General features: G+C 36.4%; 1 protein-coding gene across 4 annotated transcripts in view; it reads right to left on the reverse strand.

Annotated features, from left to right (window-relative positions):
• DLC1 (DLC1 Rho GTPase activating protein) overlaps nucleotides 1-26,008 on the reverse strand; it is a 214,215-nt gene that overhangs the window by 116,673 nt on the left and 71,534 nt on the right. For all 4 annotated transcript variants that reach the window (XM_005415503.2, XM_031055214.1, XM_031066842.1 and 1 more), the window contains one exon: nucleotides 10,615-10,648. In XM_005415503.2, coding sequence (XP_005415560.1) covers nucleotides 10,615-10,648 — 34 coding nt within the window. The remainder of the gene's footprint in view (nucleotides 1-10,614; nucleotides 10,649-26,008) is intronic.

Here is a 26,008-nt window from a genome sequence, read left to right on the forward strand (position 1 = left end):
TAGTCTTTTTCTAAAGCTGTGTACAACTTTAGCATCTGCAGTCTACTGAGATGAGGAGCTCCACGGCTCAGTTCTAGATTGCCTCCCCTTGTTTGTTTTGAATCTGCCACCTCTGTTTGATGTCCTGTCATTCTTTTACAGGAAGAGACAAGCAATTGCACATAAAATTCAAATGTTTTTTGACACAGAGTGATAAAACATGGACATCTATTGTACTGGGAGACAAAAAAAAAGATGAGGTGCAAAAACTAACTGTTGAAAGGAACAGCAGGTATTAAATCTGTGACTGAAAAAAGCCAGTACCACTTACAAGCTTGGAGAAGAAAATCCTACTCTAATTAACTTGCCAGGAACAGTGTCTTCTACATCATCCATTGTTATTGTCTGATCCTGCAACAGCTCATTGAATGGCTGCTAAAAGACATTTTCCTACAAATGGTAGGCTGGATCCATGGTTCCAAACACAGGGCCAGACTTAAGTCCTAAGGGCATTCTGTTTAAAAAGCACTAGTCTGAGATGTTCTAAAAGGGGGAAAGAAATTCTAAGAAAACTATATAGTTTTCATTTTCCAGTCACAAATTCACTGAAGATGATGAATTTGTACCTGATAAAATTGATTAACCTCATACACATGCTAAAGTTGTACCAGACCAGGTACATGGGTTACAAACGTGGAGCAGACACTTGCTGAAGGCACACTTGTGCTGACACAAAAAACATTATCCCACTCACAGACTTAGTGTGAGATATACCACCAAAACAAAGCCTTGGGATTGTCTGAGCATTCTGTGGTTTCATCCCTGTTTTGAGAGCCTCCCATGGTAACTACATGAGAAAAATATTTCTGGTGTATTGATAGATTGTTCTGTAAACAGTATTCTATGTTAATCAATTGATAGATGAATTCTTGACTAAAATCTCAGTCTTTCTTTTTCTTCCATGCAATATGAAAACATGATCCAGGAAAACTGTAAATTAGGCACCTGCCTAGAAGATGTTATGGCTCATTTAATTCTTTTCCTTGCCTTTTAACAGATATTTCAACTGCTCTTTAATTTCAAGCCTGTATTTTGATATGTATTAAAATCCATGGTTACTTTCCTCTTTGCCTTTCAATTCTAAGCTACTAAGATATGATATACCTGGCTAACACTCTGAAACTGGTTACCAAATATTTCCTTTCTTTTAGGCCAACATACAGCAGCAGCTGCAACTCAATCCAGAATTGGCTGGGAATTAAATTAATGACCTAACAATTGATTTAAAGAGAATATTCACATGGAGAAACTTTCAGAGAAATCATTTTAGACTAGGATTTAGCAAATTTCTACTTCCAAGCTTAGTCCAAAATCATGTGACTAGAATGATCATCTGCAGGAATAACTCCTTGTAGATTTATAGTTTAGAAACCATTTGGCAATTTTCTCTATCAACAAACTTTTTTTTTCAGTTACTTCTTGATTTGTAATACTTATAAATTATGCAACCATTTCAAGTAGTTATCTGATTCTTTCCTAAAAATTCATGAAGGGGAAATTCACTAATAGTCAAAATTAACACAGAGGTAGACTGACAGAGGTAATAAAGCATGAGGCAAGTGACTGACTTTGCACATAATTGTACACTGGTGCATTTTAAAGATCATGGGCGTCAGTCACATATTAGAGAACCAGCATTTGATTCAATTGCCATTTCCTGACATATGCAAAAGTAATCTAATTTTACAAGAGTGTTTGGAGAGAAGATTTGAGAAAATGGTTGAACTTGATGACTAGATATCACAAGCTATTTAAAATCTTCAGGATGATGAAAACCAATTTTTGTCAGTGCGGTTGGTATCTTTCAGTTTATAGATAATAAAAGGTCTAACTATTCAGGCTGAACACACTATGGGCAGAAGCCACAATTCTCTCAAACATGACTTGCTATAGCAGAAGACATTCAGAGCCCAGGTTGATATTTCCATCAAGGAAAAAAGAAACCCCAGTCTGTGGCACCTGTGACACTGCAGTTACATCCAGACCTATAACTGTCCTGCCAAGGATGGTTCTGCATCAGGAAGTCACTTTGCCTCCAGGTGTGCCTTATCCAAAGTGTGTTTTTGGGTGTCTCTCACCTGATTTTTCAGCATGTCCTTAGAGAAATGTAAATAATCATGTCACAGAATCATAGAGAAACAATCATGCCTTCTCATCAGACATCAAAGGCCTCTCTCTTTTCCCTAAGAATTTTTGAATAGTGACTTTTTATTCTAGTAAGGTGAGCATGTAAATACCTCAAGTGTATAAGGAACAAAAAACAAGCTCAAGTTCCAGTGGTTTGGAACTGAAACAATTTCTTATCCTTATTTTTTATCAGACAAAAAAAGAGGTTATCTTGTAACAATTAATTTTAAGTACTCTAAGCTCTTCATATTAAACATGGTTTAAAATTGTTCAATTTTTTTTGTTCATCTTCAACAACTCTGAAACAATTCAGCAATTCAAGTCCTACTTTCAAATATGAACATGGGAGCATAATATATTCCAGATGTTTTGAATGTCGTCTAGGAATCCAAAGAAGCAAAGAAGAGCATCTTACATTTTTCAGAAATGACTAGGTATCATCATAATTTTGTGCCACATGCAGACTTTACTGCCCAGAAGTAACCTTGACAAGAAATTGTTGCAAAATTAGCAGCTTGTTTTTCATATTCAGGTACCTGAATAACTATTAAAATTTAGTCAAAAGTTAATATTAAAATTTGGCTGTTGGCATCTCATCTTTTCAGAAACTGCCTCTATTTCTGGACACTGAAAAAGAAAGACCATCACCTGATTTCCAAATCAACAGTCACATCATTACTTTAGAAACCACGACCTAATGACTGCATGTCAGTTTTAATTAGGACCAAGTGAACTAGTTTATAGTTCATTTGAATCAACACATGTCTTTGCCATGAACTCAGTCTGAAGAAAATTAGCCTAGAAATAACTTGATTAATTGGTTATCAGCATTCTCTGTTACACTTCTTATAGCCAAAAAAGGGAAGAAAGAACAACTTGATCATGTTTGATTTAAAAGCTATTTTCGGTCAGGCGCTACCTCTTTTTGAATGTTTCTGATGTCCAAGTCAAAAAGAGACTACAATGTGGCCTGGGTAATATAAATGCTAGCGAGTCACTGTGTAACTGATACCTAACTTTATACTGAGAAGCCACTTGATTAAAATTAATTATATGACACTAGCCAGAATATACTGAGTACCAGTTTACAATCTGTTTGATGGTGTTCTAAAATCTGAACATATTATAATTACTTATAATGTAACACAAAATTGATTTTGCTGCAAGTAAAAAATTTTTGGGTCTCCTGCTCTATTTTCTGTTTTGACAACAAAGAGCACAATTTCCACAATATTTTTCTTTTGTAAGTTGGGATTTTACAATCTGTAAGGGTGGATAAATAAATGAGAAAAACTGGCTGGAGAGCAGCTCTGTGGAAAAGGCCCTGGGGTGTTGGCAGACATTGAGCTGTGCATGAGCCAGCAGTGTGCCCTGGCAGTAAAACGAGCTGGCAGCAGCCTGGGATGGATCAATAAAAGCACGGCCTGTAGATGAAGGGAAGGGATTATCCCTCTCTATGCAGTGCTTGTGAGACCACACCTGTAACAGTGAGTCCAGTTTCACAACCCTCCCAACACAAGAAGGGCATTGATAAAAGGGACATGCAGGGGACAGCCACCAAGCAGGTCAGGGTCTGGATCACTCAGCCTATGAGCTGAGCCTGCAGGACTTGTTCAGCCTGCAGAGATGTCTTTTGGGGTCCTACCAGCAGCTCCCCAAGACTTGACATTAGGCAACAAGCAGATGGAGCTGGACTGTTCATATTGTGCATGTGAGGATGACAACAGAGGAGATAAGAGGCATGAGCTGAAACCATGAAGGACCAGGCTGGACATTAGAAGAATGACTCCTCTGTGAAGACAAGACAGCAGAGGAGCACGTAGCCTGCAGAGGTTGCACAGGCTCTCTTCTTGGAAGTGTTCAAAGCTGGGCTGGACTAAGACTTGAGCAATCTAGTCTGAACTCAGGGCTGGCCTGCTTGAACACACAGTTGGAGAAAGAACGTCCAAATAGAGTTATCCTTTGTTTAACTGTGCTTCACTAATAGGTGATGAAGTCTGTTCTTACAATATATCAATCTGAGATTAAATATTATTAATATCAAATATCTTTAAAATAATGCTAATTCTTGGAGTTTTTTATAGTCACATAATTATTGTGATAAAAACAACTTGTATTAAATAGGGAAGCGCATGTTGTCTTAGAAACACATTGGATTGAAATGTTTAGCATGATGGCTGGGAGCAGTAATCATTCAGCTGGTATCATATAAAGTTTTATTCCTTTCAGGGAACTATCTTGATTTAAATAAGGTAATTTTGTTACTTAAGAAAACACATTAAACTGGCAGAGAAATCAAGATTTGATTGCTCACCACAGGAATATAAGACACTTGGGCACAGCTTGTGTCTTCTAAAATGAAAAAGGACATATGAATATTTTTCAAATAAATATTTAAAGTTGTTTCCACAATTAATGAAATCATCAAAGAGCCTAGAAAGCTATTATAACTAAAAAAACCTTAAGAATATGATAAAATATATGTATGTATAATACAATGTAAAAATAATGGCCTAGCCTTGTTACTAGCCTGAAATAATTCAGTTAAGCTTCTTTTTCTAAGCATTTAAAGATGTAAGTAAATGAGATTACATTAAAGGTATGAAAAAATTAAACTCCTTTGAAGATAACAACAGCATATTTTGACCTAAGAAGCTCTTCCAAAAAAGGTAAAAGCAGGTCCATACTAATGGCCCATACTTTCTCCACAAGGCAGGTGGGAAAAGAAAATAGAAGTTTACTAAGGAATTTTATGCACAACAGGTTCTGCTAGTTCCCAGATACTGCTAGTTCCCAGAAACAATCTGAACACTTAATAATTATAATTTTTTTTAATGGAAATAGTTTTAGCCTTCCATAAAACACCTGTTTTCGTGTCCAGGCTGGTACCTGAACTTTTGTGTCCTTCTCCAACGGTACACAGCCTTATCACTGGCTCCTCAGAGCACATTCACACTACCTGACCCTAACCTGCAGTCTTTAAGACTAGCAAAAGTGATATACTAGAGGCAACCATGAGGAGTTTTAGGCATCACCCTGCTTCTAGTGCATTTAGCATGGTTTAAAGGGGACTTTTATATGAAAGCTGCAGTCCTAGGACCTCCTGGTTCCTCCAAAACATAAAGAAAATTTCAACAGCACCTTTGGCTTCACATAGTGCTGTGTGGATTTTAAAGTTTGTATGTTTATGCCCACATGCCAGTGAATATGGTATGACTTTTAAAAGTGAAGTAATTTATTCAGAAGAACAACTACACTAGTGTGTGGTTAATAAACCACTAAAAATCAAATACCAAAAATCCTGACATCAGCTATTTTACTGCATTTAGAAAAAAATAAAGAAAACCAAAGAACCAAAAATTATTAGGAATATTAGCATGAAAGGTCAGCTTTCAGTATCTATTGACATCATCATTTTTTCTAGTAATAAAATGAATAGCAATGGAATAAAAATATATCTATTAACATCTATTAGTGTTTGGCAGCCATCCATGCATTTTCTAGCAGAGCTTCTATAACTGTTTTTCAGTATGACAGATAGAAGTATGAGCGTTCCCCTGACATTGCTATTTAGAAAACAAACACCAAATTTTATAAGTGTTGCAACATTGACAATAAAAAAGGATTACCTAACTAGCAGCTAGTACTTCATACTAAGGTCTCACAAAAACTCTAGTAAGACTGTTCTTCTAAAAACCAGATAAAACACTTGCTAAATGGAACAATTAATTATTCATTTTGCCTAGTTTATTTTACAATACTGGCTAGAGTTATTGTAAGGCAGCCAGAAAACTAGTAACTGTGCCAATTACCTTGTATTTCTCTCCAGTTTATTTGGAAATTGATATCTTGTAGCCAAATTGAATTTTGTAATGTTTGCTCTAGGTTCAAAACAGTTTATTATATGCATGAGCTCTTAATGACCTTATGAAAACAGAGCATCTAGTGAACACTGCTCCAGATCCAGAGAAAGAATTGCTTTCTCTGGATCTAGAATAAGTTTGTAAAATCTAGTGAAGATTATATTTTTTTTCCCTTTTGATTAGAGCTGCAGTTAAATGAAATGGAATGAACAGACCTCTACCTAATGAGCCAAGCATTTGGTCTTTTATGTGCCTGGTTACATGATAGTGAACCCGTCGCACTGGATTTTCCAGGTCCTGCTGTGAGTTCTCACAGACAGCCAACCCACCTTGTCATCACTCCATCACCTCCTGTTCTGCAGCTCATCTCACCATGGGGTTGTGCACCAAGTGTCCTCTGCTGCCTGACACTGACAATAAGAGCCTGTGAGAGGGAAAACCCTGCCATTAAGGCCTCTTTAATAATCTCTGTATTTGTCTTCCTTCTGAATCAAAAGACAATCAGGAAAATTAACACCAAAGGAGAATAGAACCTGTACTTCATTAAATAGTGTCTTTGCCAGAAATGGAATAGATGCAGGGGAAAAAAAAAGAGTTGTTCACTGCTAGGCCCATATTTTAATACTGACACTGGGAAGCTTTCAAGAACTATGTGCTGGCAAGAGATCCCTTGATGCTGCTATTTTTTACTGTGCTTCATGTTTTATCCTCTTGTTGTCTTGCTGATCATCAAAACACAGTGAGAAATGGGCTATCAAATGTTGTACTACATATAATGGTCTGACACTTTTATTTGTGCTGAAGTAGATCTCTCTAACCTGCTAGTTAGAGAGAATACTGAGATTTACCCAAAAAGGCTGTGCACTTCTCCCACAGTATATTTTTAAAGCACAAGGGAATATTTTGATAGAGTCATGAAAACTCAAAAGCATGTTCAATTCCTATTCTCACTTAAAAGAACTCATTTATTATAATGCTGAACATTATGGACCAAAGGTGTTAATATTTACTTAAAATTTGTTTAGGGCTAGACTAAACCTTCTGCCCTGTTTATTGATAGCGCATAGCTCCATCACCTCAAGAGAAATAAGCTGTGCTAGTCTGTGACCAGATGTGGATATTTGCTCTGCCTCTCCCACTGGCTCTGTTGTAACAATGTTTCTAAGCCACAAACAGAGTTCACTATTCCCTACAAATATTTGAGGATAAATTGGGCAAGCATGAAGCAGGTACACAAAGAGACTTAGGCAATAATTCTAGTATTGGCTTAAAGTCATTTCACCTTTGTTTTGGGAGCACTGCTCCAGAAACAGAAGTTAGCCCTGAATTAGGAAGCTCACAGTGGATTCATTGTACTGGATATTGGTATGTGTGTCAGGAGCTGTCTCGAGCCTGCAGTTAGAGGAGAGTTAACTGATACCATTCATGAAGTCTCATATGTGAACCACATCAGTAAAACAGATGCTGATATACAGCCATGTGAACCAAAGGTTCAGATGCTGATTATTTTTAGACTATAAATGGAGTCAATACGACAAACTCTGACACATTATTGACAGGTGTGCTAAATCCTTCAAATATCTTCACAGTTTTTGTACAGAATTGGAGAATATAAATCACCACAGTCAGCAAGGTGAGCAAAGGCATGCAGATATATAATTTACTCAAAAGAAAAACAGATGAATCTGAAAAAATAGTGTTTTGAATCTGGTTTCTGGCTTGTATTCTTAATGTAGGCGCCAACATTACTTGTCCTGAGTCATCTCTTGGCTTGAATCACCATTTTCTCTGACTGTGCATACTGCTTGATGTTAACTTCTACCTCAAAATATTATTTTGAAAGATTTATTTTTCAACATTGCCAGAAATGTCAACAATATTGAGATTTCTTAAAAATGCATTACTCAGAACTAGCTGATGCCACAGTCCATCATTTGCAATGCCCCAATTCACACAAGTGGAAGCAATCGGGTACGTGTTTAGGCATGACCAATGTTCTGCTCAATGTACTGATCATTTATAGATTTTTGCCAAAGGCAATTTACAATTGCATGTTTTACGGCGCTTTCCACTATTAAAAAAAAATAAATTTGTTATGCAACTCTTGAGCTATTAATTGACAAAAGCAACAATGTTTTCAGATGTTTGGCTTTGTTCCAAATCTAAAAATGGTATGTGAGTGTTTTGGTTTTTTTGATAAGTACTCCATCTTATGGAGTTTGCGTTTGATGTCAAAATTTACTGCTTGTTGGAAAATATATAAAATTGAAAAAATATTTCATTTCAAGGATTAAAAAATACTATAAACATAATCAGTAATGTGTGAACTTCTAAGCTGCTTAGGCAGCTTAGTCCATTTAAGGATCTAAATGTTTGGTTGCCTATAGGAAAAACATTTGAAAATATCAAGATATCTGGAGTCTACAGAATAAAAAGTCTTGTTAAAACAGGGGTTTATTTCTGTATATATAAAATTTCTAAACCAGAAACATTGTAATAACAACCTTTCTACTTTCTTGTATTTCTTATTCCAGTCACAGATGGAATCAAATAGTAGTAAGTAGAAAAGAGGGACTTACAAGAAAATATGAGTTCAAATTCTCAAAATGAGAAGAGATGTTTCACTAGAAATTTTGAATGCATTTCTATCCAATTGGAATACAATGCCATTCAATCTCTTTACCTGCAAAGTTATTAGCTCTACCAGCAATTAAATAAACTGCTTTTTGTTCTGTAATACTTTGTGATATACTTTAGTTTGCTTGTGATAACATAAACTAGAAAACTTTAGATTGTTGGTATTTCCAAATAAATATCAAAATTCGTATTTCTTTTGTTCTCTTACAGCAGACAAGAAAACACATTATATTATTTTAGGGGCTTTCACACCTTAAGTCTGTCTTCGTCATCCGTGACTATAGGTAATGTCATTCTGGTGAAGTGAAAGCAGCAATGATCAAGCACTGGCAAGTTACCTTGCAAAACATGGGATCTGACTGCCTAAATCAAGATCCAATTGCACTTAACTAAAATAACACTTCCTGCCCCTAGAACCAAGTGATTAGGCCTGATCTTAATAATCATCTCCCTCGTGCATTCTCAATATTGCAAAATAACCCATCATAATCTCAGGATCTTCTGAGCTGTAGAGTTAAATGAAAGCCAAAACTGATTAAAAGGCAACCATATATTCATTCTCAGTTTAGTTTGTGCTCATATACATGGAAATGTCAGAAAACTGACATCATGTGGCATGAAGTTCCACTTAATATTTGCAATATGAAATATAATACCATCCACAGAAAAACATAGCACAGGAGTCTGACCAGAAAGAAGGAAAAGAGAGAGAGCCCTATATGCATATGTACAGATTATAAAGTCTATGTAAAAAATACATTCATTTTATATTATTACCAACACTTGCATCATAGGTACTTTTGACACCAAAAGACAAAGCATAGATCTTTGAGTTTTATTTGAAAATAACTACAAATGGTATGGTCTGTTATATATAACTATAATCAGTTTGTATGTTTTGACATAATTTACAACCTCAGAAAAAGAAACACCAAATAATGCTGCCTATGAAATCTATAAAGAAAAATCTTATTAAGCATGGGTCAGAGTTTGGGAATTATTTCTGAACATCAACAGCTAAAGTAACAACATCCTGACAGCTCCATAGCTTTTACAGTACTGACTGTTACTGTGGACTTTCTCTGAAACATTTTTTAACCTATTCTTCTCCCCTAATAAGCAAAAGAAAAGAAACAATCTGAACCAGGGTACCGCAAGAAAACATCAACAATAAAAATCAGACATAAATCTGAATGCCATGTGGCATTTGGATATTTTGAGGTATTTTTCAAGCTATATTCAAAGTACAGTAGCAAATTATCAATTAAATTAAAAGACAAGCAACCAACAGTGATTCTTGAGAGCAATAGTGCTGAGTTCCCTAGTGTTTATCACAAGAATTTGACAGTGTCTAGCAGGCAATCAGTAATAGATTTCACACAGCAACACCACAGCACATAGTGTTCAGAGGGCATATATAACAGAAAGGAACAGAAAAACAATCTTTCAATATTCTAGAAGTACTTAGCCAAAACAAGTGTTATTACCTCCAGTGAAATACTCCAGGTAATTGAAATTTCTTGCCATATATAAAGATAGACAGTAAAGCTTACACCAAATCAAAAGTCAAATTCAACTGACTTGAGAAAACCCATTTGCATTGTGTTTGTTAATTGAGACGTCTAATAAATCGTAATACGTGTTAACACCAAATAACAAGTTAGTAACTACAGGAACACTGATGTAAGGAGCAGCTGCAATTCAACTTTGTAGAACAGTTTCAAACATCCTTATTTATATGACACATAAAACTGGACTGCATTTTAGAAAGAGAAATTACCCTAGTCAGGAAACAACAGATAGTCTTTACATAGACATTGGTCAAATCTGCAATCCTATGTTTGAAAGCCCACAGTTGAAGCCTGTCTTTTATCACTTAGTTAAGTAACAGGGTATTCCAAAAACAAATACAACAAGAAAATGAGAAAATGAGTAAATATTTACTCACCAGCCTTCTCCTTCTCTGAAATAACTGGCATAGCCTGAAAGAAAAAAAAATACCACTATTAAAAATATTAGGGAGTATTTAGGGCATACCAGGGGGGAATATTGGGGAAATAGTATTAGGGAAACATCATGAAATCTTGACGTAAATTTTGTGAGTGTCTAGAAGATCTGGAAAAAACTGTGGTCTCACGGTGTTAAGCACTCTGGAGAGAAACATACAGTTCCCATTTGAGTGTCTTACAATCAATTGTGAAAGTAATTACCACTAGAAAGGACTAGGAGAGAAGGGAGGAGATGGAGTTAATAAGATATTCTTATGATTACATTTTGAAATAATCATCCTAAGAACACACAATCACAAAATTCCACTGGGAAATTACTTCATAATTTTGAGGGAGGAAGACAAAATCCGCGTGGCTGAGGATTAGACAGAAATGACAAATCTCTCTTCTGTAGGCTCAAATATGTGCTGTTCTATAATATAACAATTTCTTACTTTTCCTGTAAATTTTCAGAGACAAGTAATAGAATTGTTTTCATATTGGCTGTAATTGTTTCTGGACTTGGAAAATTGTATGAGACTTCTTTTTTTGCAATGGATGCAAATTTTTTTCATATTATAATTTTCTTTCAGACTAATATAGAAGAACCTTCTGAGTGTATTTTCCCTAAAAAATGATATTATAGATTGAATGAACAGTAAAGTGAAAACTATATGTCAAAAGAAAAAATTTTAAAATGTGCACATAGGATAGAGGTATGAAAGGCTGGATGAGAAATTGGATTTGGTATACAATGTATGCAGATCTGCATACTGAGTTACTGAGATAAGGTATCAATTTAATTTCTTTTTCACTTATGTTAGCCTAGCCTTTATTCAGCAGATTTTCCTGCTGCAGATTCAAAGAAAAAAGAAAAAGGGTAGAGATAGACAGAAATAAAGCAACCAGCTTCAGACTTGCTATAGAATTTCTCAAAACAGACTTTGCAATTTTAATTTCATTTGATTTGTCCTCCTATATACAATAGTGCTTCATAGAACTTCTGGATCAAATATCAACAAAATTTCTACTAGAACATGTCTTAGACACTATACATTAATATATGCCTTTTGTGATTTTTTTCTGTTTCACCTGTACTCTGTCTGGCTAAATGTGTGTTGGTTGATTTTGACATTCAAAAATATTACACAACCAGACTAATATTATTCAAACCAAAGATAGCCTCTTCCTGGAAAAGCATTTTTCCTTGCATTTTACAAACATATATTTGTTCAGAAGAATGAGTAATGCAACAAAGTCTGAGGAAACACAGACTGAGGAAAATTAACATGCCAAAGAAACAATAAAATCACAGAGTGAATCAAGGCCTTAGTTTCAAGAAAGAAAAAGGTGTATAATATATAAATTTTTATAAAACTTTCATATAACTTTGAAAATGAGTATTTTTTTTTCTTCTCTTTTCCACACTTAAGTGGTTTCACTGGCTAAGATAAGTAAGAAAATCTGAGATTCACTATTCACATCAGTCCAAGAAGGAAATTTGTAAAGACAGAACTTTGTGAAGAGAAGAAGGTGAGAAAGAAGCAAGCAATCAGGAAAAACAAAAAACCCTTAATAGTACAAGAAAGAAAGAGACAACATTAGTGTGAATCAAACGGGAGGGTCAGGACAAAGGAGGAAAGATGGGAACAGGTTAACATCATGCTTTAGTGTTGAGTTTTGTTAGCTACAAAAGGTATGATGGCTTCCTCTAAGAAAATCCTAGAGAACACTGAGGTGGCTGAAGATGTGGCAAGCAAGAGTGTCTGCACTGAAATCATAAGCTGTGTCATGGAAAAGATAACAATTTGACAGACACAGCCTCTGGAAGCTCTGAATGCAATGCAAAGAGGAACAGCTCAGGGGAAGAAGTTTCAGGACTCCATGGGGATATGATAATGACAAATAGAGAAGATAATTTTCTGCTGGCTTCATGATAGACTGGAATGGACTTTGGTCATGTTTATAACTGCACTGTGAGTCCCTGGCAGTGCCTTTAGCCTGAATGAACTGTTCCTAAAATGCTGTCATTGTCATTCACATCAACATGTAGATTTTTCATATTGGCATATCAGATTTAGATATTGTTAATAATGCCACTGGTCACATACATTTATTTCCTGGAAATATAAAGTATTTATAATTGATGATCATTAAAACCTGTTGATGTACAATGAAATATACATTTTAGTGAATTTGTTAAATGGCAGTCTTAAAGGTTGCTAGGGTTTAATTGCAGGAAATACATAAAATTATCAAGCCTCAGGACAGATGTGGAAGTCACAAAATTTCTACTTCTGTTTAGTAGGATGAAGAAGCACTTTAAGTTCCAGGAAATTGAAAGTCAGAGTGAGGTAGATTGCTTTCAAATTTCTGTTTTCTAGAGTGCAGTGCTTCTCAATTAAGATGTAAAATGAGCTAAAAGTTTCATCAGGACATTCTTTTGCTGCTCAAATGCTGAAAGAAAGAAGCCTAAATGGACATAGCATCTCTTGAAAATTTAAAGTAAACCATGAGTAAATCTTGTTGAACAAGATCTCAGACAGTCCTCCTATTGTTTAGTTTTTTGTTAATACAGCTACACATGCTGCTTACATGCTGCCCAGTGGGAAAACATGATTGTTACTTATGAGAAATGCTCTCATCTTCAGTACAGTTTTGAATTCACTGGAGACCTTCCAATGAGTTCCATATGTTCCAAATGAATTGCATTCCCAGGAAGTGATTTAACGTTTCTGGCAATAGAGCAATTAAACCGGATTTTCCTGCTTGACCAGATGGGTTCACTGTAACTTCACATTATTTCTCACTCTCCTCACAGAACTGAAGAACTGGAGTAACAATTTCTCTATGATCAGATCATATTTGTTTTAGAAAAAAACAGACACATACCCCTCAAAGATTTAAATAAATATCTCCCAAACTCAGGCTCCTTTCTGTGTTTCTAACAGTATGTATTCTTAGCAGCACCAAGAAAGAAAAGCAAACAAAAAAGGAGAGAAAAAGACAAAAAAACTAGACCACTGCTGAAATATATTCAGCTTTTTCTTCCAAATTAGAGGATGGGATTTTTAAATTATGAAAATCTTACTTGAAATGTTATGTGAAATTTCTGTGTGCATCCTTGCTGTATTGCAACTGCATCACTGAAAATGTACTGTGTGTGCAAATGTGACTGTAAAGTGTATGTAAAATGCTATAGAATTATAGAATTAGGGAATTATAGAATTATCAAATTGTTTGGGCTAGCAGGGACATTTAGAGGTTACCCCTCTACAATGAGCAGGGCCATCTTGAACTAGCTCAGGTTGCTCAGAGTACAGTCCAACCTGACCTTGAATGTTTCCAGGGATGGGGCCTCTGAGCAACCTGCTCCAGTATTTCACCATCCTCATTCTAAAACAATTCTTCCTTATATCTAATTTAAATCCACCCTCTTTTTAATACCGTTGCCTGCCAAAAATTGTGCCCTCTTCCCTATAAGCCGTATCTTTCTTTCCTTATCTTTCCTAATCTTTCTTATAAGCCTCCTTTAGGTACTTAAAGCCACAATGAGGCCTTCTCTTCTCCATGTGGCCAATCTCAGCCTTTCCTCAACCTTTCCTCACAGGAGAGGTACTCCCGCCCTCTCACCATCATCATGGCCCTGGTCTGGGCTCCAGTAGGTCCCTGTCCTTCCTGCGTTGGGGCCCTCAGAGTTGGATGCAGGGTTCCTTCCAGGTGAGGTCTCACCAGAGCAGAGGGGCACAATCCCCTCCCTCCCCTGCTGCCCACGGGGCTCTGGATGCAGCCAGGACACGTTTGGCTTTCTGGGCTGTGAGTGCCCGTGGCTGGGTCATGTTCAGCCTCTCACCCACCAGCATCCCCAAGTCCTTCTTGGCAGGACTGCTCTTGATATGTCCATTCCCCAGACAGAGAATTCTATTTCAGTAAACAAAATGTGGTTTGTAACTGAAAACTGATATCAAAAATGTTCAGTCAGAAACAAAATTTTAAGCATTATTCAGTTTATCATTAAACAGAGTATGTTCTGGATTCATAGACTTTTAATTTTATTTTATTTAGAAGGTATGTACCAATTTTTAAAATCTGGATAAGTAGCAATTAAAAATTAACTGGGCTGTTTTACAAAAGAAAAAGAATCCATGATCATCAGATGGTTTGGAGTTGGGAAATACTGCAGTCCTTAAGCAGAATTTTTCTCAGTAATATATCCCCATTACACCAAAACACTGAATAAGTATCTCTACTGGTAAATTCTGATATTTTGAAACTAAAGCCTTTCATGCTAATGAATCAGATTAAGAGAGTAAGCACGTAGAAAACCCTTTCAAAAATTCTAATTAATTTACAGTGCATAATATTTTAGTATTTGCATTGAAAAGAAATACTAGCACTAATAGAGAAAAAACCCAATAAGGATTAGTTTATCATTCAGACTTATTTACAAAACTGGCAGTTTTTGAAAGTAAGTTTTATTTTTTTTTTCCAACTAGATGAGGAAGGAAAAAAACCCCATCAGCCTTCAGGAGAGAATAGTTTTAGAAGATGAATTGGGCAAGTTCTTTCTTTGTGGTCTTTAATTTTACTGAAGAGTAGAATGGAAGGCAATTAAAGTCCACCTAGCAATAAAGCTGCATCAATTATCTCATTTTAAAAAAGAAATTAATGTCACATTCAGATGTGTCTGGCTAAGGTTATGAGAACACTATGAATTTAATTCTAGTGGAAGTGCAAAGCTGTATGCTTGCCTGCATCTGTTGTCCTCCAGTCTCCCTATACTTCGTTTTCTGACTAGATATTACAGTTTGCTTGAGCCTCTTTATACCACTCAGGTCATGCACAGAGACCTCTTCTAATTAGTGCTGGATGGTTGGCAGTTCTCCTTCCATGAGGCAATTGCCAAGAGCCTTCATTTGGGGTGGTCTGATAATTTCCTCTGTCTTCGTCATTCAGCTGGCAGAGTGTGACTTGTTGGATTGGAAGCACAGAACAAAGTTGCAGGAAAACTGCCTTGTGCTCTGCCTGGTGTTATCATAGGCTTCCCATGGATCAGGGTGAGCTCCCAATGCTCTGAAATCTGCCAGGACCACATGAAGCTGGTTCATATGACAGATAAGACAAAACCCTGTCTGCAGCTTGTCCAGACTACTAAGTAGAGTTTGGCCATAATAAAGAATTAATTTCTTTCTTTATAGGGATAGTAAAGACTTCACAGCAGCATCTGGGGATTCCTGAATGGCCCAAGAGTTACTGTCACATTTTGTGAGAAACAATTTTTTTTTCAGATTAGCATTGGCTAGACCTCAACTTTATACATAAGGACTCAACTTGAAATAAAAGCAAAGGTTTAACTTCACAGGAGTTAATGAAATAACGAATTTGATTTCCACTTAAACTGCTGTCTACTTTCTGGGATGCACATACAATACCTGAAAATGTCGTGAGTTAAATTTTAATTCAATGTTATGGAATGTTTATATAGATTTTGGTAATAACAAAAATCTGTGCTTCCTTCCATTCCCTCAAACATACGTATCTCTTCCCTAAAAAAGCCCATAACTTGAATGTTAACACCAAAGCTGAGATGTGACACACTATGTCTAGAACTGGAGCAGCCCCAAGAGTGCTCATGCTTTTCATCAATCACCAGCTGTTCTATTAAGATTCATTTACACAGAGAGCTTTTTCCCAAGCTCACAAGTAACTTTTTGGCTAATATTTATCTTATAAAATCGTTTACAATAACAAACATATCAATAAACCCTGCAACACTGGCAAAACTGAACCAGAAGGCATGCAGCTCTATGAGACAACAGTAAAAGATATTTAGGGTCTCATGTTTCACATTAGCTTCAACATCATGTAATGTCTACAAATGTGATTTTGTCTTAAAGCCCTGGAGTCTGAGGAATGCTTCTATGTGGCTGACAGGAATTCCACGTGAATTCAGTTTTTACTCATCCCCTTTTATATAATACTTACAACCTTAGAACATGTTTCATATAAATAAAAAATTCATAGTATAATGTGATGATAGAAGCTACAATCTTACATGATGAGTCCAAGTCACAAATCAACTGTGGGCACCTACTTGCAGAATAAAATTGAGTTTAAAATCCTGCAATTCCTGTCTTTCCTTAGCCTCCTCAAAGAAAACAAAGGAGTCCTTTGCCCTTCATCCTAAGAAAAGCAAGTCACTCTTACTAATTTTGAAGGGTGCAGATATGAAAATGAGGAAGGTCACCTCGTGGCTGCAAGTGCCAGAATCTATAACACCAATGCTGCATCTTCATGAGCTAATTGAAAAAAGCTTAGCTGTAGAAATCATCAGCTATGTAAGTGAGCAATCTGATTCTAATAATCTTTCTGACACTCAGCCCAAATTCAGTGGTTGATTGCTATCTACATTTTTGTATTCCACTAATGTTTTTCTCCTGGATTCAGATATCACTGAGGTTAGTGGCCATAACTCTGCAAGAGTTTCTGGAACATTATGTATGAAGGATTGGTATTTAAGAGACCTCACTGTGTTCAGCTTTAAGTTCTGCAAAAGAAAATCAGTTGGAGAGCATTGCAGCAGCTGACACCTACTGGGAGAGCAGCATCTATTGAGATTTACTGAGATTCATCCTGTGTGTTTGAGCTCTGGAATCTCTGCAGATAATCCCAGCTGCAGAGCCTCTTCCCATTTTTAGCTACAGCAGTCTATTACAACAGTTTGGAGTTCTCTAACTAACTAAATAAAAAAAGCAAATCCCAAGAAGGTAGTTTTTAAAACATGGTATGTATGTTTTGGAATGAATCTTGATGCTTACAGTCTCATGGGTATTCAGTCACTGTGATATTACTTTTGTTAGACCAGCTGGGAAAGGATCGAAAGCAGATCCTTCAGGAGGTTCTTAATCTTGAGCTTTATTTCAGGCATAAAAGAATAAATTACTACAAAAGTTACATTTCTTCTACGATGATGAAACCTTTACTTTCTGCAGAGCCTCACAGTTCTCTGCTCAGAAAGCTGCCCAGTCACAGAAATGTGATGCTAATCATGGGATGATAGAGACAGGAGAGGAGGAGCATGCCTGACAGAAAGAGTGGTGGGTTTGGGAGCAACAAGAGAGTGTTTGATTGAGGAAAAAAGTTCATCTAACTTTGCAAGGTAGTGGGGCTGAGCATAAGAGAGTAAGTGTCAAACTAATGTTTTTCAGTAAGTTTTTACCAACGCTGATAAATGTGATAATTATCATATTTCTTTTTGGTTTTCTAAAAGATAGAGAAATGTAGATTAACATAAAATGTAGATTAACATGTTTTCTTTTACAATGATAAGAAAAATGACAAGAACTAGAAGCACACAAGATGGAAATGGTTTTATCTTGGGCAGGAGGTGGAAGTAAAAAGGAGGGGAATAAAAATTGAAACATGTTACATGGACCTTTTTCGCTTATTTGTCCATATTCTTGGAATCTCAGCTTGTTCATGCTTCAACATGCACATGTAACAAGCATGAGCTTAAAAAATAACCAAACACCAATACTGTGACCTTCCTAAGTCAATATATTTCTAGGTCATTCAAGAGAAAAAGAGATTAAATGAAAGGAGTTCTTTAGCTCTTTGCATAACATTTGTCTGTTAACATTTAAATATTTGTCAAGGTTTTGGGGAACAGAGTCAGTAAATCAAATCCACAGTCTTTGGGTGAAAAGTAGAAATGTATGAAAACAACCCAAAGACAGAAAAAAAGAAAAAAAGTCATGTAACAAGTAAACATGAAAACTATATTTTTCTGAAAAGAAATGGGAGCTTTGACTCCAAAGAGAGCCTGTGGAAAGGATGCAAAGTAGTTTTTTAAAATCCATATATAAAATGAAACCTCTAAAAAATACGCCAAGCCCTTGAAAATCCTCTTTGGAAAACAAAAGATTCATCAGCACAGCTGTTGTATGCTAAAAACCTAATCCTCTTTCCTTTCTTTGAGAAAAAAAAATCCAATTATTTCTATTTTAATATCTAAACTCTGGTCAAACTGAATATCAAATTTCCTCTGCTCCAAGCCCCCAATACCTGGTTCTTCTGATACAGTTAATAAATCAGAGAAATATATGTTTCATCTGCCATATAATTTCCTCAGCTGGAAGTACTACTGTGAGAAGACTACTCCAGGTCTGTGATGTGATCAATTCTACTACATGTCTTCAGGGAGTTTTAACACCTTGTTTAACTGAGTAATGCCTGAACTAACCTCTCCTGGTACATACCTACATGGAAAGACATTAGCACAGACAACACACACCCTTCATGTCTTCCATCTCTACAGTAATTCCATTTTATTCTCAGGTACCATCTGCCAAACTGGGATCTCTGCTGCCATAAAAATGCAGAAACCAAGAGAAATACATCTGGGAAGTTTTGCTCATGCTGCTGACATACTTTAAAATTCTGGGAGGAAGGAGGAGCTTTGCAACTGACTGCAGGGGATTCTGGGGTCCATTCAACACCATAATAATCAGCTACATGTACTGCAGTTTAAAGTCGGGATGAGCTTACTGCATGGGTGAGATGGCAGAGTAGTTGTTCCTTTTCTTAGAGCAAGACTACTGGCAATAGTCATGGTCTGCCCCTAATACATCAATAGTAGTCTGACAATCTTTTTTGCCACTAAAAAAATCTTACAAACATCTAATTTTTCTCATCTTTAAAATGTGAACAATAATAGTTTACCATTAAAAGGAATGTCTGGCGGCTTTTGCGTGCCTAAAAAACAATTCTGCAAATATTCTGATTGTCATGATGGACTTTTCTATGCCTCATGCATAAGAGTGTAGTATTTTGCAAGATTAGCACATTAAAAAAGTTAATTAATCTTATTTTTGAACATATACACATTTTTCTTACAACTACTAGGCTTTTCTCTTCCAAATGATCTAGCATGCTTTGTATTTCTGTAGCTTGCATTCTGATGTCAAAATGTTTTCCAGCAGGAAGATCCATACTTTAGTTCAACAGCTTATAAGACTTTGATTTTTAGAATCAGTGAGATTTAGAGTAGACACAGCTCCATGTATCACTGTGATACATAAAATTATATTGCAATTTTTATTTTATTCACCCAGGGCAGCCAGAGGAATGTCCTGGGTTCCGACAGTATAATAATATTGTATTTAAAGAATGGTCAAGTAGAGCTGGTGAAGGACATGCTTTATCTGAAAAATACTTATTTTATAAACTCTTTTATGAGGTACTTAAAATTGGAGATGATTCAATACTGCCATTCATTTATCTAACATAAATTCCAAACATTTTTGTTTTCTATGATACATTTCTAATTCATGGGAAAAAAAGAAATTGTTACTGATACAGAGCACAATACAGAACTGTAGTAAGTGAAGCCTCAAGATGGGCCGGCCTGGCTCATAATCTTCCCGTCTATCTTGTGTCTATTTCCTTTTTAAAGACACAGTTCTGTGTAGGCACATATGGATAGGCATAGAAGGTAATAAAATCAACTCTTAAAACGCAGGATTGCTATCAAAACTTTTACTAATTGCTACATTTACTATGAAGAGAGCCCTTTTAAACTCCTTTCTTTTCCAGAAGTTCTAAAATTGTTCTTCTTTCAGGATTGCTTTATTTATTTTGTTCTGAATTTTATTTTTGGTTTCTGAGCAAAGAAGTATCTCATCAATGTCTGTGTTCCCACGCTATTCCCATGAAAATCTCACTCAGGCGTGCAGACAGATGCACTGCAGATCCTGAGAGTACTAAGAGGGTCCAATTCTGTGAAGTGCTGAGCATTTCCTGTGTTTCCCCAGGATCATGCCTTGCTAGTACAGTTTCCTCCTGATTTTTTCCAACTTTCCCAAACTTTGTGTGGCGTATTACAAAAATATAGTTCACAGTTTCTAAGCTATCAAAACTTTCCAGAGGGAAACAGCACACATGAGTCCAAGTATACTTTTGCCTTTCATACCAATACCAGTTCCCTGAGGAGAGTTTGAATTATTCTGTATTTTAGTTAAGAGGGACTATTACAAGTATGAAGCATTTTCTGCCAATACAATCTTGACTGAATCTTATGTTCACACTCAACTCTTCTAGAACCAATTTTTCACAAGCATTTAAAAATCCTGACCACTACAATAGTCCAAAAACCTCAAAAAGTCTGCAAATCCCATTTCATCACACAAAAAGAATAGGTGTTTTTTAAAAAGCAGATAGTCTGCTGACTGGTAGAGTAGATTTATGACAAAATAGCTGTATTTCTTATAAGGAAGATTTTGTGGGAAAGTTTATATGTGTAAAATAAATATAAAATTTTGTATCCACCCATCTTAATCCTTAGTTTTGCATGTAAATTTAAATTACAGGCTGGCTGCAGGAAGTGTAGATATCTCTTTTAAAAAACTGGATTTCTTTCTTGTGTCTTGGCAGCAAAGTAAGCAGAAACATGGCTTAGTGAAAATAAACTGTCCAACCAACAAACAAAACAATAACACTGTACCAATTCTTGTATGAGTGCCTGTTTTTCATTGGAAAGAATGGGAGAATGCAAAACCCTTGGCCACCCATGTACTTTAGACCTTCAAACTAAGTGTTTGAGGCCTGAACTCAGTTCAGGAAGGAATGGGCTGTGCATGCAGCAAGTTGCAAAACTTCCTGTGTCTCTCAAAACAGTAGTATAAAATGAAAGTTTTATTTATATTTGCCTGTTTTTAAAGTAATTTGGTGATAGCTGTGATAAGCTAACCCACAGATAAATTAGATCAATGTTTTTCAGTCTGCCTTTTTAATGCCTATTTCTCCACTGTTTTGTACTTCTAATCTAGTCAAAATTTGCACCACTCTGATCACTCTTCATAGTCCAATCTTACTCCCTAACCTCACAATCTCAACATGTTTTAGAAAAGAGAGGAACATCCAGATGTGAGGACCTGACAGGCTAGGGACTATTTAGAGAAACTGAATGTATTCTAACCTGTGAGACTAAAGGAAATCTACCTAGGCATGCTGAAAAAGATGGCTGATATGATCGCAGGGAAACTTACATCAGTGGAAAACCATGACAGCTCTAGGGTGTTCCTGATGGCAGGTAAAGACTTACACCTCAATTCAAAGGAGGCAAAGAAGCAATCACTCTAAGCTTATAAACCCATCTTAGACCAGGGTAAGACCACAGAGCAGACCTTGGAATTCATTACCAAAGACATGGGTCTCAGGAAGACAATTGGGTGCAAACAACAATTTACTGAGAACAAGTAATCCTTGACCAACCTGATTTATCTTTCAAGATGTAATCACAGGCTATGTGGACAAGAAGAGAGCAGATAATGTACCTTAACTTTCATAAGATTTTCTACAGTGTCTCCCAGAGCAGCCTCAGTTGAAAGCAGAAGTATGAGCTGGAAGAACAGACGGTGAAATGGGTTGAAAGAAGTTTGGACTAACATAATTCAAAATTGGCAAGCCATTAAAACGGAAATCTTTAGCTAACGTATCTAGCTCAAAACCAGCTTGTCTCTTAGAGTTTCTAGAATGTGTCAGAACAAATTTGTTCTGAGTTCCTAATGGAATCTAGATGCCCCTTTTAGATGCAGGACAAAATGGCTGAGAAGATAATGCCAAACATCACTGAACACAGAAGAGCAGTTCTGCACTCAGCCTGAGAAAAAGCTAAAATTCTATGAAAACTGGAATTAGTGATATTTCAGGGAGATATTATCAGGGATATCCCTGATATTTCAGGGATATCCCAAAATGCAAAGGATTGGGAACCTTTGGACACTGATAAATCTCCTGCTATGTGCACTGAGTCCTACAAAGTGTAAGAATTTCCTGTGAAGATTCAAAGAAATGCACAAATTCAAGCCTGAAATCCAGGGAGGAAAAAGGGGGTGGCTCAAAATATAACCTTACAGTTGCTGCAGATGTGACAGATTGTCTTGAAGTATTTTCCACAGATATCAACAAAACAAATAATGGCAGCAGAAGGAGATGATGCTGCCATAAGCAGTAATAAGAAATTTCCATGGGTTTCCAAGTGATCTGATCAATTTATGTTTGTGAGAACGTGACAGTATTTACAAGTGTACCTAGCTTCAAAGCTACATTTGAACAGGACTAAACAATCCAAACTTTCAGCTTAGTAAACACCACACAAAATACCATATATTTTAACACTTGCTCTTCTGATTGGTATGAGTGTTATGAAACCTGAATATTCCTATCAGAGCAGTTCCGAAATCCTGGCACTAGAAGCATCTGGTCCTGGAGAAACCATGAGTTGTTCCTATACACATAGAAACAGCAAGTTTATATATTGCAGCAAGTTTCCTGATATTTCTTTTTCTCCTATACTGAAAAATTCCATAGTTAAGTTATTAGGAGAGACTAAGGAAAATATGTCACAAAAGACTGGTTTAGTATTTCATTACTAGAGGGGCTCTTCAGAATAGCCTCTACAGCTATTCTGTTCTCTCATATAAAGCTACAGAAAAGCTGCTGGAGCTACAGATTTCTGGCTTATATTAAAAATAAAAATGTTCTGAAAGCAGTTAGATACTGTTCAGACCACTGATTAAAAAGTACTGAAAGTGCTGGAAATTATTACTTCTTGTTATTCCCATTTATTTTTCAAGTTAACATATTCATGTATTGTAAAATTTAAAGGATTTCAATAATGTAGTTAGCTCTTCTCTCTTCTCTTCTCTTCTCTTCTCTTCTCTTCTCTTCTCTTCTCTTCTCTTCTCTTCTCTTCTCTTCTCTTCTCTTCTCTTCTCTTCTCTTCTCTCTTTTTTTTCTTTCCCTCTCACAAAAATTGCATGAGACAAAGTAGAAGAGAGCAGCTATTCTGATGTCTATGTCTTGTAGACAAATATCTACCACGCATTTCAAAGAAGTAGTCTTCAGGAGAGGTTCAGGTTGCAGGTCAAAAGTATTTGGCAGTAAATTAATTTATTAAATTAATTTAAATAAGCCAGATAGAAAAAAGAAAGAAAATTGTGTGTAGGACATTATGATGAAGGGAAAGAAAAATAAATCATCATTTCAGCTGGTTGTATCTAGTGAGTCTCTTGTAGATTTGTTCAATAATACGATTGCATGCTAAACAGAAGAGAGTCTTCATATCATCCCTTGGCTTCTCTGGTCTGTACCTTATTTCTATTTGTGATGAACGCTCCAGACAAAAGTATAGCCTGTCTTTTGTCCTTTGGAAACCCTTGACCAGCCAGGGATAATCGTTCTGTTCCAATGCCTAGAGGTGATGAAATAAAGTATGAGCTTTTATTTTAGTTCTTATTTTCCTGAAAAACTAAAGCAAGGAAGTTGCCCAGATACTGTTTCATGAACAAACCTCAATCTTTTCACAGCCTAAGAAAGAAATTACTGTGGATGGGAACTGTTGGAACAAGAGAGACTTCTGAAATCATGACGCATCTTTCCAAAGACATGGAAAGATGTATCCAATCTTGTTCCCTAGGAAGTAACCTAATTTGTTTTAAAGACTTGAGAGGATTCCAATCTGCAACTTTCCCTTATATATGGTGTCACAATTAACTGTTCTTTTGACATTAATGTAATACAAGGTTGAACTTTCAATTGCATTCCGTAGCAAATGACTCAATCTTCTTATGCCTTTGCTGGCAAGACTTAAAAGCCAGTCACTCTTAGATATCTTTTCCACATTCCTACACACAGTTATCAAACCACTTGCTATACTTTGGGCTGATTCCCAAGTGCTTGCCAGGAATGAAAGATATGATATGCTATAAAAGCATTTACTTCTGAAGTGACAAAATTGACCTCAATTCCATCTGTGAGTGTTTATTTAATTTCAGTTACTGGTGGATAAATGAACTTTTCCAGGAATTATCACTGATCATGATCCCATGTAAAACCCTGAACACAGATCTACCACAGTAGTTTCGCTAATTAAACTGAAGAGAAATCAGATTTTGGCAAGCACTGAATCCTTTCCTAGATCACTGAAGACTACCTTCCCATATCTGTTCTGACTTCAAATGATGAAGAAGTGGATGTTTCTTTGGTCCATCCAATCTCACTTTCATCAGCTGCTTTATTTGCCCTGTCAGTTTTACAACCTGCTACTGAAATAAAGTTTGAGAACCAATTTTGGTGCCTGGGAACCAATTGAATGTACCCCATCAAAGAAGGGTCATGACATGCCTGTGTCATGTTGTACCTCATGTGAGAAGGAAGCAAACTGTTGAGCCACCTCATGCTCAGGACCCCTTCTGTCACCTAAGTCAAAAATCCAACAAGACAATGTACATTTCCTACTGCCAGCTATAGAAAGGAATCTTAAAACAATTAATTAGCCTTTGTAGTGCTTATTTAGTGGAACCAGGTTAAAAGAAATATTGAACCTATTTTTAAAATGCCTAGTAGCATTATACAGCTTCTGATACCAAAACTACCTGAAGGGAGGCTGTAGCAAGGTGAGGATCAGCATCTTCTCCCAAATAACAAGCAATGGGATGGGAGGAAATGGCCTCAAGTTGCACCAAGGGAGGTTTAGATCAGAGAAAAGGAGAAAAATTTCCACACTGAAAGTGTGGTCAAGCATTTGAACAGGATGCTCAGAGAAGTGGTGGAGCTACCACTCCTGTAGGTGTTCAAAAACATATAGATGCAGTGCTTGGGGACATGGTTTAGTGGGGGAACTTGCAGTGTTCAATTCATTGTTGAATCTTAGATGATCAGCCTTAATGATTCTTTTCTCAGAGTAATTTAAGACCTTATTACATGGAATTATTTTCTATGTGTTATACAAACTTTGGTGTGAACAACTTACCTATTACCTATAAATGAAATTACCAAAATCTTTTCAAATAACTTTAGTCCAAAACAAAATAGGCAGTGGAGCAGGAATCCTACAATTAAATGTCTCTCTCATTTGGATGAATTCCTCCTGCAGGTGAGAAACACAGCTCTCTAGCACAGTGTGATCACTATGGTTTTAATGAGCAGCTGACGGGGCCAAGACCTGGGAGAGTGACCGGCAGAACTGGGAAAATTTTCCTCAGGTACTGCCTTTTAGTGGAAGGACAGCTGCACTGTTTGGGAAAATCTTATTTAGCTTAGAGACAGTCAGTTCCAGAAACTGACAGAGCAGATGGGTTTGCTGAAGAGGTGGAAAGGAAGAGCTTGGTAAACACCAGAGCTCCCAGTGCTGGATGTTATAGCTGACCTGCACCAGTGCTTGCAAGAGTGGGAACTTCACACATGCACATACACAACCCATGGGACAAAAACACACTAACAGTGTGATGATCACTTTGATTCTAGCTATTAGAATTCCGTGAAAACAGTAAGGAGAGATTTAATAGCTTATAC

Source organism: Geospiza fortis, unplaced genomic scaffold (assembly GCF_000277835.1).
Source record: "Geospiza fortis unplaced genomic scaffold, GeoFor_1.0 scaffold40, whole genome shotgun sequence".
In the NCBI taxonomy this organism is placed as follows: domain Eukaryota; kingdom Metazoa; phylum Chordata; class Aves; order Passeriformes; family Thraupidae; genus Geospiza; species Geospiza fortis.